Below are 13,622 nucleotides of genomic sequence, written 5' to 3'. Positions count from 1 at the left end.
TGATTGTCCGGTGTCCAGGGGCCCTGGGACTACCTGGCGCCTCTGCTCTTGCGTTTCCCGCTTTGCTTCCTCGTGTCATATCCGCATGTAATTATTTAATAACTTACTCTTTCTCCTCCTCCTCCTCCACGCATGGCCTTATTAAGAAAAAGGCGCGAGGAGTTAAGCACCGCACTGTGAAGCTACTGCGCAGCCTCTGCAGCACGAGTTCAATCCCCGGCCAGGGAGATACCCACAGGGCGCGGCGGACCTCTCCTGTCTCCCCGCTGCTCCCCTCAGCAGTGTACTTCGGTCAGTCTGCCTGGTCTGCTCCCCGCTCTGTCACTGGTGACTCCTCTCATCCCCCACACCTCTGGCCCGTACCCCAGCTCTTGTAAGCATAAATAAATAAATCTTTTAAAACAATAAAATAAAACCAGGTTATGGGGGATTACTTTTTAAAGGCAGTGGGAAACTATATAAAGTTTAAAAAGAGAGACGTGCTCAGATGTGCATTCTAGAAAAATCACTCTGGTCACAGAAGAGACACATTGCTGACAAAGAATCTGGTATTTCTTTGGGATTTGACAAGCTGGTGGTGACTTGGCAATAGAGAGAGACCATTTCCTGAGAACGTTAGGAAGCAGGGCAATTCAGAACTTGGGAGAGTGGGTAGTGAGGAGACAAAAATGTTAAGGATGACTTCTAGCTTTCTGCTGTAGGCAGCCACCGTGGTAGGAGCAGTATTTACTGAGATTGGGAGGAGCAAGGTTGGGGGGAGAAAAGATGACGGAGTTTGTATCAGGATATGTTGTATTTAAAATATCTGAGACATTCATGTAAATTATGTTTGGTAATACTTGACTCTACCTCCCTTGTCTGTCTTTCTAGCTACATATTAAGTAGTAGTCACTGTGTAAACGTCATGACCTCTTGAAGTTTAGACTGGTTTGGTTGCCGGACAGGGAATTGCTGGCATAAAAGGTAACAAACCACAGGAGTGAATAAAATCATCTCAGGGCAAAGGAAGAGATCGGGAGAGGAAAGGATCTAGAGTAGGGCTTGAAGGGTAAAAATGGAGAAGGGAGAAGCAGGGATGTGTAATACTGAGAAAGCTCTGGAAATGGAAGGTTTCGGGGAGCACTCAGTGTGGCTGCTGCCAACAACTCCAGCAACATGACAACTTACAAGAGCCTCTACGTTTATGGAGACCACGGGTGACTGGTGAGTTCAGGTTTAGAGGAATAGAAGGGGCAGGATCAGTAAGGAAATGAGACTGTAGTGAGGGCCAGTGCTCAGGGGAGGCTTCAGTTACTATTATTGATGTCTCTGCGTGCACAATCCACTGTCCTGTATTGGGAAACCAGTCACGTTCTTAAGGAATTCTGGCCTATTTGGGAGAGATAAATCATGGTCTCATGAAATGAAATATACGCAAACCAGTGTCTCTGGTTTATTTTTAAAAGGTGTATCTGTGTAGAGAAATGTTTTTTTTAATGTATGTCCTTTACACATATCTGGAAGAATTTGTTTTTTTTTTTATCTTTGCATAGAATTGGGGTGTAGGCCAGAGGTGTGGGGAGGGGGGTTGAGAGGATTCACCAGAGTGGGGTGCAGAATAGGTAGATCTATTGAAATATACTGCTAAGGGGAGCAGCAGGTGAGACAGGAGAGGTCCCTGCACTGTATGTGGGTTAGCTCCCTGGCTGGGGATCAGCTTAACCCCTCAGCCACCAGGGAGGTCCTCTGGAATATTAAGTAGGAATCCCGGAGTACATGTTTGAGATGGGAAAAAAACTAGACAAATGGGACACAGGTGGGACACTGTAGCCTTGATTTTTGAGCTGTGTTCATGTATTACACACAAAAAATGTGATTGTATTCATGTGATAGGGCTGCTGGAGCAAAATAGTATGAACTTGGTGGCTTAAAGCAAGAGAAAGTGATTCTGTATTCTTGAGCTCGGAAGTCCGAAGCCAAGGTGCAGCAGGGCCAGGCTCACTCTAGTCTCTAGGGGAGATCCTTCCTTGCTTCCCAGCTTCTGGTGTGGTGGCCCTTGCTTTGAGACTGTAGAATTTCAGCCTCCCCTCTTATAAGATACCTACCACTCCATTTAAGTCCCCTTCTAACGCAGGGCGATTCTGTGTCCCTTTGGCAAGACCCTATTTCCAAAGGTCTTTGGTTCTGAGGTGTCTTATATTTGGAAGGACAGGATTCAACTCTCTATAGTGATGAACTGCTGACTAGGATCTACATGACCCCCAAGGACCTTATTTTTTGCTCTGAGAAATCGTTACCACCTAGGACAGTTCCTGGCAACATTCAGTACTGTTCGTACTAATCACTTTATTCACCTTCCTGCCCTAATAGCATGTAATTTATAACAAGGATCCTTAAGTAAAAGATGATCTTCTCACAAAGATGGCCCTAAAAGCAAAGGAAGCTCCTGTTCCTTCCAAGCCCAAAGTCAAAGCAAAGGCTTTGAGGTCAAGCAAGCAGCACTGAGAGGTGTCCATGACCCCTTCCCGCCCAATCCTGCATCACCCACCTTCAGGGGCTCAAGATACTGTGGCGGTGCCCAAGACAGCCCAGATATCCTGGGAAGGGCGCCCTGGGGAGAAACAAGCTCGCCCTCCAAGTACTCCAGCCAAGTTTCCTTGTGTCCCTCCAACCTCATTCTGGAGCCTGCTACCCAGAAACCGCTTGTCTGTTTCATTAGTAGAGATTAGTTTCAACGAACACGTTATGTACATGGAATCATGTAGTATGTGCTTTTTAAGAATTCTTACAGGCTTATTTGAATTTCACCCATGTTCTCTAAGTAGATTATTCCTTGTTGGTGCTGAGTAGTACAGCTGTTTCCCAACTTCAGATGGCTGGACTTGTTCTTTGTGATGGTGTGAGAGGGACACACATTCAGTAGGAAGTGTGGTAGGGCCACTTGATGACGCTGGTCACCAGGGCCGCCGCTCCCAGCCAGCATTTCCAACTTAGGTATTTTGAACCTAGGTTGGTTTATTGAAAATCAGGGGAGATCAGGTACTCAACAGTTATTTTTAAGCCAAGTGTATCACTTACTTAAAAAGTGAAAGATTACATCATCACATAGTCACACTTTAAATTCTTCAAACCAAATAATAATGTCTTTATTTCTCTCATAATTTTTATGACGTGAACATCCTGCATGTCAGCCACAGCCTCTACTTCCAGGTGACTTCTTCATTGGGTCTCAGTTCCCTGCGTGGAATTGTGGAAAGGAAACCGAAAGGAAGGAAAAAGCTTAAGTGAAACTTTTATGAGGAGATAAAAGGAAAGGCAGCCGAATAGGAATTCAGTATTTCTGTTTACCCACTTAACATTTTCTATTTTAGATGCAATATATTCATTCTTTCATGATTTTACACTTTTACCATCTCTTTAATTTCATTTTTCCAGACTGGAGAAGTGTAGTTTCTCAGTTCATCTTTATACTAAAGCTCTTCTCTCCATGAGTTCATCTGTTTTCTAGACTCTTTCCAGTTCTTTTTATTCCCTTGAGTTCCCTGACAACTTCTCCTACATCTCTTGCCTAGTCCCTTGCCCTAGCTCCCACCCAGCGGCATGCCCGGGGGCTGATGCTGTCTTGCTAACCCTCTCTGGGCTGAGAAGCACCTCCAGAGACACAGTGGGACCATGCAGCTGGCAGCTGTCATCTGGTTGTTCAGCCACCATGTCTAAAGCCTGCAGGTAGTGACACTGAAAACACGGCACAAACCACTGAGTACCATTTATTTCAGTTACCTTAAGATTTAGGTAAGGCAGGACATGGTAATAAGGTGACTGTTGTTTATAGAGTAGGCCTTAATGAACAGGTTTAAAACTTTCTGTATTAAAATGTACCCTCAATTTAAAAGAGAAAAGGGGGGCCTCCCTCGTGGCGCAGGGGTTAAGTGTCAGCAATAGGAAGCTATCAGCAGCCACTGCAGCACGAGTTTGATCCCCGGCCTGGGAGCTGACCCACATGGCACAGCAGACCTCTCCTGTCTCGCCCACTGCTCCCCTCAGCACTGTATTTCGGTCTGCCTGTTCTGTCTCTGGTAAATCCTCTCATCCCCCACACCTCTGGTCTGTACCCCAGTTCCTATATGCATATATAAATAAACCTTAAAAAAAAAAAAGGAGAAAAAGGGAACTTTCAAAGATCGGAAATAGCTTCTTAATAAACTAAAGGCTTGTTTACATTCCAAAGATAATCATACACTTTTGTCAAAGGATTAAACAAGACTACAAAACAATAGCACTTAAAATTAGTCCTCAAGGGGGTGAAACTACCTCTTCTATTAGTTTTTGACCCACATATGATACTATGCTGGCCAGCTATTGGTTTAAAAAAGTGCAAACTAGGGCCTCCCCCGTGGCACAGCGGGTTGCAAAGCTGGGTTTCGAAGCTGCCCGCAGCCTCTGCAGCACCAGTTGATCCCCGGCTGCTCCCCGGCCACCGGAGGAGGGTCCCACATGGCGCGCAGACCTCTCCTGCCGCCCGCTGCTCCCCTCAGCAGTGTCCTTCGGTCCTTCTGCCTGCTCTCCTCCCCGCTCTGGCTCTGGCGAATTCTCTCACCCTCCCGCGCTTCTGACTCTACCCAGTGCTTGTATAAACAAATAAAAAATAAATAAATCTTTTTTTTTAAAAAAAAAGTGCAAACTAACCTTTTAAATAACATACTCTTATTCCGGAAGGCAGTTAGCTTTTCATCATTCCTTCTGTCTAGGTAACATCCAAGGACGAACCCCATAGGTACAAGTACATGTACCCAGTGGTCCCGTACCATCTGAAGTAAATTCATTGTGGACGCTAAAAAAAAAAAAATTTAAAAATTACATCAGAAATAACCTTTGAAACAGCTTTAAATTGTATCTGAAACAGTAAAGTAGCCAGAAATGTAGGAGATTGATGTTAAAAGTGCAAAACTCCTTAAATTAGCTGGGTATCAAACTGCAGTAGTCACCAGCTGCATCCACAGGGTCTGCATCTGAGGACTCAAACAACTACCAATCTGAAATCCGTGCTATCTAGTCAGGCCTCCTGGTTAGGTCTGTACTGAACATGTCCATACTTTTTTTTTTTGTCATTCTTCCCTAAACGAAATAGCATTAAAACTATACAGCATTTACACTGTATTAGTTATTTAAGTAATTGAGAGCTGATTTAAAGTATGCAGAGTATGCTCATAGAGTACATGCAAATACTACACCATTTTATACACCAGAGAGTAGTGTATACTGGTATCTGTGGGGGAGGACCCAGAGCCAAGTCCTGCCCCCTGCCCCACCAAGGGAGGGCTGTATTAAATTAAAATCTACCTGATGAAGATTATATAAGTGACAATGATGATATAAAAAGGAAACTGCACTGAAGTCAAATTATTTTTATTTCTAGTTCCATTAGTGAGCTGATAAGATACAGCACAGAAAAATGAATTGCAGACAGAAATTCTATGTAGAAAACCTTAGCATTGGCACCTTCCTTATATTGATTTAGAACTTTTACACATGGAAATTATTTTTAGGACATTTCACAATGCTTAATCATGCTATTTTGCCAGAATCAGAATTCTTTAGTGTAATTACTGAAAACTAATTGGGAAAAACAATGCATGTCTCAATCAAATGATAACTTTGAAAACACAAAACTGCAAAATACTAGACAGTACAGGCCTCTGTAGAAGTCTAGTCTTCATGGACCTCCCTGGTGGCACAGGCGGTTGAGCGCCGCACTGTGAAACTGTCCGCAGCCTCTGCAGTGTGGGTTTGATCCCAGCCAGCCAGGGAGATACCCACATGGGGTGGCAGAGCTCTCCCGTCGCTCCCACTGCTCCCCTCAGCAGTGTATTTCGTCAGTCTGCCTGTTCTGCTCCCCGCTCTGTCTCTGGTGAATTCTCTCACCCTCCCACACATCTGGCCTGTACCCCAGCTCTTGTATAAATAAAAATAAATCTTTTTTAAAAAAAGATAAGAAGTCTAGTCCTCATCTATTTGCCACCTGTCCTTAGTAGGTTCCTTACATTTCTTTTTTTTTTTAAGATTTATTTATTTATTTATTCATACAAGCACTGGGTAGAGTCAGAAGCACGGGAGGGTGAGAGAATTCACCAGAGCCGGGGAGCAGAGCGGGGAGCAGAGCAGGCAGACTGACGAAATACACTGCTGAGGGGAGCAGCGGGTGGCAGGAGAGGTCTGCGCGCCATGTGGGGCCCTCCTCCGGTGGCCGGGGAGCAGCCGGGGATCGAACCGGCTCCGCAGAGGCTGTGGGCAGCTTCGCAACCCAGCGCTCAACCGCTGCGCCACCGGGGAGGCCCAAAGAGGTATTAAGTCTAACTGTCAGCACAGATGTTTGATACTGTTCCTATTTAACTACCAAAAAGAACTAGGTTAACTCTCAGCCCAAGGCTGTTTTAAAGACGCTCACGGCCACCTGTGGGCTATAAAATCCCTACTGTTGGCATTCCTCCAACAGGGCCAGCCACTCTTTTTGTCTTGCTCCACTCTGAGAATAGAGGAGACAAGCTCTGAGGCTCCTGGGACACACAGGTGCCCGTGGGAATTCCACAGGTAGACAGTGGGACATATAGATTCTTTACATTTAGAATCCAGAGTTGCATTTAACCACCGTAAAGGAAGCCTGTTCTATTCGAAAGAGGTAAAAGACAAATATTAGTCCCAGAGGCATTTCAAAGTATGACTGAACAATCTATTATTTCATGGACTTTGAGAGCAGCGGCACTGAACATAATTTGTCCTGTGGCTGGCCAGGGAGAGCAAAGATTTATAGACATAAGAACTAAATTAGAGTCTCTGGAGAAAGAACAGGAAGTGTAGACAAGATTTCATGCTCTTAATGAAGGGCCCAGGACCATCTGGTGAGCACAAGGACCTGGGACAGGTTCAATTCAGACAAACCGAGGTTTGGATGAAGTCAATAGCACCCACATGGGTGCCCATGAGGGTGCTGTGTTTATTATTAGTGTCTTCCTTATACAAAGACTCAAGAAAAATATTGTATTTCACAACCGGCAGTAACTATGGTGTTTTTTGGGGGGGAAAAAACAAATAATTGGTTTCATCTTATGGACTCAAGGAATCAAGTAAGGGGATCCTGTATCCTTTCATACCAGAATGATTCAGATTGTTTTGCCCACCTCTAGAAAGAGCTGACTCCTGTAGCACTGTCAGGCATAGCGCTTAATGTTTTCATACTCACCAACTCGTGTCATCATCAGAATACTAGACAAGGAGCAACTAATCTCATGTACCCAGTGGAGCAGGCATGTATTATTTTTCAGAAGATGAAATCCACGGACAATCAACTTGCCTTTGGTCACACACAGATGCAGTAAGTGGCTTAGATGGAAATAGTACTCAGGCAGCCCCGGCTCCTCCATCCCAGATGTACAGTTGTGCTTCACTCTCTCTTACAGTAAGTATAGAGGTAAACCTCACTTTGGCTTTATCTTATGTTTCCTAACATTACTTTTCTTCAACCCAGTTTTCCCCACTTAACTTTTACAAACAAAACTATCTGATGTGTATTTCTGTAAGTCACTCCGAATTCATATTGGAAAAAGAGATGACTGAACATTCAAAAAGTGGTGGTTTGTGCCTCCCGGGTGGCGCAGCTGTTGAGCGCTGGGTTGTGAAGCTGCCCGCGGCCTCTGCAGCGCCGGTTCGATCCCCGGCTGCTCCCCGGCCACCAGAGGAGGGTCCCACATGGCGCGCAGACCTCTCCTGCCGCCCGCTGCTCCCCTCAGCAGTGTCCTTCAGTCCTTCTGCCTGCTCTGCTCCCCGCTCTGGCTCTGGTGAATTCTCTCACCCTCCCGTGCTTCTGACTGTACCCAGTGCTTGAGTAAATAAATAAAAAATAATTAAAAAAAAAAAAACCTTAAAAAAAAAAAGTGGTGGTTTAAGCTATGAAATAACACTGCTGGAGAAACAACTCCTGGAGATCTGGCTGGTGACCCTATCTTGATGACTTATGATCCCTAGAAAACAGGCACAAATTAAAGATGTATTTTGGGGAGCGGTCGGCTCAACGGCTCTGAGATCTATAAGGGAGTGGGGTCAGCTTCCAATTCTAAATAACCAGCAAGAGAGAAACGCAGGGATTGGGCGAACTAGAGATGCTCGCGGAGCAACCCGCTTCAGCCCAGAGGGTGATTAGGGTCGGTTTCCACTCCAGTCCCTGCCAGGGGAGGTGACCAGGGTTCTATAAAGACGCTGTCCAGGGGTCCCCCTGGCGGCGCAAGGGGTTAAGCACCGCACTATGAAGCTGCCCGCAGCCTCTGCGGCACGAGTTCGATCCCCGGCCAGGGAGCTGCCCACACGGCGCCGCAGACCTCTCCTGGCTCCCTGCTGTTCTCCTCAGCAGTGGATTTCAGTGGATCCGCCTGTTCTGCTCCCTGCTCTGTCTCTGGGGAATCCCCTCACCCCCAGCATCTCTGGCCTGCGCCCCAGCTCTTGTCTGCATAAACAAATAAATCTTAAAAAAAAAAAGGACGCTGTCCCGCTGTCACGGGGCAGCCCCGCTATCAAACGGGTTGACGTCCTTTCCCCTCACGCCGCGACGACGGCCCGGGAGGCCCTTCCCAGAGCCGCCGCGCGGGAGCCGCGAAGAAATCCCCGTCTCCACGCCCCTGCCCGCCTCCTTCGCAGGGAAGCCGGCGCCGGCCCCCGGGGCCCGGGTCACCCCACAAACACCCCCCCCCGCCGAGGGCGCTCCTCGCGGGGGCCCCTCCCCGCCCGCCCGCCGCGCCGCGCCGCGCCCGGCCCGGGACCCACCTGCGGCCTCCGCGCCGGCGACGACCCCGCGACAAGGGCAGCGCGCCCCGCCCCGGCGCCGGCGGAAGTGGCGCCTCGGCCCGCCCCGGCCGCGGGGGGGGGGGGCGCCGGCCGCGCGCGCGCGTTCTCCCCGCCTCGGCTCGTCCTCGCGCCCGCGCTCGCGCCCGCGCAGCGGAAACTCGTTTTCCTCACGCCCACGTGGGTCCCGGGGGCGCCTCCTGTGGGGGCGCGCGCCCCCCGCCTCCCGCCCGCACCTCCGCACCCCCGCAGGTGGCCGCGCCCGGGCCCGCCCCGCCCCGCCCGCCGCGCGTCTCCGCGCCAAGATGGCGGCCGCCACCGCGGGGCTGCAGCCGGCCGGTCGTCGCCGCGGCCGCGGAGCGCGCGCCGGCCCTTCCCGCGCTTGAGCCCGCACCGCGCCGGCGCCCGGGAGGCGGAGGACGGCGGCGGGCGGCCCGAGCAGGCAAGTGGGGGCGAGGGCGGGACCGCGCCGCGCCCGGGGGCGGCCCTCGGGGGCCCGGCGCCCGCCCGCTCCGGCCTCCGCGCCACGCGAGCGCCCGGGACTCGGCGGCGGCCGCCCGGCCAGGCGGGAGGAGCGACTCCGGGGCCCCGGCCTCGGCGGCGCCGCGCGCCTCACGCCCACGCCTCGCTTCCCGCCCTGGCCGCCCCGCGGCCCCCGGGACGCCGGCTCCGGCCTCCCAGCCCCCCGGGGCCTTCCCGCGCTCGGGCCGCGGGACCGCGGGGCTCTGCGCGACGAGGCGCCCCTCTGCGGGAATCGAGGCCCGAGACCTGGGCGGGCTTGCCCTGCTGGATGGAGGTCGTCCCCCCCCCAGCGCCCCCACATCCCCGTCTCACCTGCTCTTAAATCAGCCGAAGGTGGGGTCCGCCATCACCCGGCCCGGCTGGCCTCCGGGGGTCAGGAGAACCCGGGTTCTCCATTGCTCACCCCCTCATTATTTTATTTTTAAAGATTATTTATGCATACAAGAACTGGGGTACAGACCAGTGGTGTGGGGGGTGAGAGGACTCACCAGGGGCAGAGTGGGGAGCAGATCAGGCAGACTGACCGAAACCCACTGCTGAGGGGAGCAGCGGGGAGGCGGGAGAGGTCTGCCGCGCCATGTGGGTTGCCCTCTGACCGGCCTGGGATCGAACTCGTGCTGCAGAGGCTGCGGACAGCTTCACAGGTTGTGTCCTAACCCCTGAGCCACCGGGGAGGCCCTCAGGCTTTATTTTGAACCAGCTTAGAGTCTGTGAAGAAACCCCTGCGCGCCCCGGCTGAGCAGGAAGGGGTTTTCAGCAGCGAGCTCCTGGGCTAACCCACCCTCCTTCGTTTTGTTCTCCCTGCTGCCTCTTAGTGGTCATCGGCAGACGCCATCATTTGGAAAGGGCCGGTGACTGATCGTTGAGATGAGGTGGTAGGAGCCAAAATTCCTGCCCTCACGGGATTCTGATGGGCGAGGATTCCTTCCTGCCCCTGCACCCCTTTCGCTTTGAGTTCTGTCCCCCGTGTTGGAGACACGCAGATTCCCTGGGCGCTGGTCTGAACCTTCAACGTGCAGGCACCGAATATTCCTGGAGCCCACTTTTGCTGCTTCAAAATGAATCTTCGTGCCTGAGGACACCGAAGGACTTTATAAACTAGGATTTGGGCTGGGTTCATGAGCAGTGAAAAGGAATTTACTAGGCTCGCGAGCGAGGCGCTCATGCCTGAGTGCAGGCAGGGCAGGATGCAGACTTGAGAAGTTCCAGCATCCGCAGGGAGAGGAGGGAAAGAAACGCTCCTAAGCATGCGGTGCCAGAGCTTTTGGTGAAGCAAGAGGAAGGCTGAGCTCACCGTGTGAAGGATTTTGTTTTTGTTTTGTTTTGCTGGTCCAGCTTTTTATTAGTGTTGCTCAGTAAATACATAGAATGTTGATTTGTATGAGTCTGCTGAGGATAGCGGTTCAGATTCATTTCTTGCTGGTCTTTTGTGAAGCATCTTGCTTTCCTCTAAGGAGTTTAGATTTTATTCAGCAGTTTGCAGGAAGCCAGTGGATACTTCACAACGAAAGTGCATGCGAGTATTTGTTTTTCAGGAAAGTCTCACAGCTGTAGGGAGGATCATGTTGGAACAAGACAAGTAGGTGAAAAAAACTTGCAATCACTCAGGTAAACTAAATGAGTCCCTCAGCTGGGGTAAGATAGGTGAGGATGTTAACTTCTTTTTTTTTTTTTAAAGATTTATTTATTTTTATACAAGAGCTGGGGTACAGGCCAGAGGAGCAGGAGGGTGAGAGGATTCACCAGAGACAGAGGGCAGCATAACAGGCAGACAACCGAAATACACTGCTGAAGAGAGCAGCGGGCGAGACAGGTGAGGTCTGCCACACCACCATGTGGGACTCTCTGGCCGGCCAGGAATCGAACCCATGCTGCAGAGGCTGCAGACAGCTTCACAGCGCTGCGCTCAACCTGCTGTGTCACCAGGGAGGCCCAAGGATATTTCTGAAGTGTCAAGTAGGATTCAGCTGATGGCAGCCGATCTGGTGGTAAGATGTTGGCTCCAGAGTTTTAGCCAAGGAGATGAAATGATTGATAGCATTAAAATCAAATCTGAGACATGTACATCAATTCAGAATTACGCCAGCCTCCACCTTGGAAGAGGCCAAGCCCAATGCTGTAGTGCCCAAAGCACTGACTCCACAGTGTGGAGTCTAGGTCTGTGCTACAACAGCTCCCTGGAACTCGGAGCATTTGGAAGTGTGCTTTGAATTGAGATCTATAAATATAAAATAGATGCTGCATTTCAGGCAGCTCTGCCTGCCTGTGATTGTGCAAGTGCCTCTCTTTTCCTGTTCCCTTTTCTAATAAACCCGTCCATTAAAAATGTGAAAATACATACATATTTGGATTTCAAAGACTTTGTAAGAAAAGCAATGTAAAATAGCTCATTTTAAAATAATGATTGTATGTTGAAATGGTAATGTCAGATATTGGGTTAAATAATATGCATTAAGCTTGATTTCACCTGTAAAGATTTTCCAGATGGCCTTAATTTAAACATTTTTTCAATTGCACGTGTGGCTTGCATTACATTTTTGTTGGACAGCTGTTCTAGTTTAGACCAATGAAGAGTAAGGAGGTGGAATTTGAGCTGGATCTTGAGGTGAGGGTGAATGGTGCTGTCAGGGTAGTTACAGGTAGCTAGTGGCTACTATTCTAACACAGATCCAGACTCTAGACTGAAATCGATATTTTGGACTGCGGAGCTTTGTGGTTGGCCTTTCCTAAAGTGCAGGCTGGCACCGTTCTGTTTTTATGTGCATGTCTCAGACTTGATTGTGATGGTATCATCATTCTTGGTGCCTTACAATGCCAGGTAAGGCATTCAAGTTTGTTTTATTCAAACAAGAGGCTTCTTTCAAGTCAAAGTCTTCAGAGATTTCTGAGTGAGGGATACTATAGGAGGAGTATATCTGAAGATTAAGCTGGTAGCAGTGTTTAGGTTGAAATGAAGGTAGCAAAGTTTGGAGTCAGAGAAACAGAAACCTAAATTTAAGGTCTTGAGACCCTGCCTTCAGCAGCTGGCAGTTGGAATGGAAGAGGAATGATGTATCAGGCGTTCTGAGGGAAAAGAATCAGGAGTTGGTAACTGTTCTAGAAGCAGTGAACGAAGGAATCAAACATACAGAGTTTCAAACTGCAGGGTGAATGGAAGTGATCAGGTTTTTTCTGCCCTCTAGCCATTAGCATCAGTGATGGACACCTGTGGGCTTGCATGCGTCCCTGATGGCGGCACCTGGAGTGTGGTGTGGGCATGCGTGAGTGGACGCACCTGAGGCAGGGACTGAGCCTATGAGGGCAGGAGCAGCGAGCAGAGGACGTGGCAGTAGAGCACTGCGTGGCGGAGTGTGTCAGAGAGCGGGAGAGAAGGCCAGGGATCCCAGAGAGAGTGAAGATTGGCGAGGGGCTAGGAGGCCTGCCAGCCTCCCGGCCCCCCACCCGCCTACCTGCCCTGCACCTGGTTGCTTCACTACGTGTGGGATCAGATGGTGTAGAAATATCATTAAAAACCTGAAAAAGCCACTCAGGGCTCCAGGACGTCTCCTTTACCCTCTGCCCGCATCATAGAAAACCTGCATCGTGCCTTGCTGGCGCTACGTAGACCTTGATTGCTTAGATAAGAACTCATGAGTGCGTGTCAGTTTTTAAGTACATTGAAGCTAAAGTGTCTCGGTGGAATGAGCCAAACTGTAAGGAAGAAGTGGTCTGCTAAATATGCTACCTTTTCATCTCCAGCTAATCAGTCCTGACAGCAGCTAACTTTCCTAAAGTACAGAATTCCTTGTCATCATACTTGGTGATGGATCTTAAAGTGTTAGTCAGTTATGTGTAGAACCAGTCAGGGTTTCCAGAACCTTCTGTTACCTGGTCCATTTCTATTCCTAATGCCTTTTTCTTTTCTGTTTCTATGGAAGTGTGCCAGGCCAGTTTTGATCTGTAAGCTTCTGTTTGTGCCGTTGGTCATGTTATTTTCCTGTTTTACATACTTTTTCTCATTGTGCTTTCTACCCAGTTCCTGCCAATCCTTAATAATTTAAGATCTACCTTTTTTTTTAAAAGATTTATTTATTTATTTATACATGCACTGGGTACAGTCAGAAGCACGGGAGGATGAGAAAATTCACCAGAGTCAAGAAAAAAAAAAAAAGAAAGAAAATTCACCAGAGTCAGAGTGGAGAGCAGAGCAGGCAGACTGACGAAGTACACTGCTGAGGGGAGCAGCGGGCAGCAGGAGATGTCTGCGTGCCATGTGGGACCCTCGCCCAGTGGCCGGGGATCGAACCGGAGCT

At 49.5% G+C, this 13,622-nt stretch overlaps 1 protein-coding gene across 1 annotated transcript; it reads right to left on the bottom strand.

Annotated features, from left to right (window-relative positions):
• Positions 1–3,123: 3,123 nt before the first annotated feature.
• On the bottom strand, positions 3,124–4,999 carry NDUFB1 (NADH:ubiquinone oxidoreductase subunit B1). The gene is made up of 2 exons (XM_084240593.1): positions 4,666–4,999; positions 3,124–3,216 (listed from the first exon to the last, which is right to left on the bottom strand). The coding sequence occupies exons 1-2, from the start codon at positions 4,800–4,802 to the stop codon at positions 3,180–3,182; spliced, it is 174 nt and encodes a 57-aa protein (XP_084096719.1). The 5' UTR covers positions 4,803–4,999; the 3' UTR covers positions 3,124–3,179.
• Positions 5,000–13,622: the final 8,623 nt, after the last annotated feature.

Source organism: Talpa europaea, assembly GCF_964194135.1.
Source record: "Talpa europaea genome assembly, chromosome: 8".
Classification (NCBI taxonomy): domain Eukaryota; kingdom Metazoa; phylum Chordata; class Mammalia; order Eulipotyphla; family Talpidae; genus Talpa; species Talpa europaea.
This window is presented reverse-complemented; position numbering and strand designations above follow the sequence as displayed.

Excerpts from the sequence above, each read along its gene's own strand:
- NDUFB1 (XM_084240593.1), bottom strand. The coding sequence starts at position 4,802 with ATGAATTTACTTCAGATGGTACGGGACCACTGGGTACATGTACTTGTA. Across the intron at positions 3,217-4,665 it reads AAGAGTATGTTATTTAAAAG|GGAACTGAGACCCAATGAAG; the intron begins GTTAGTTTGCAC and ends AATTCCACGCAG.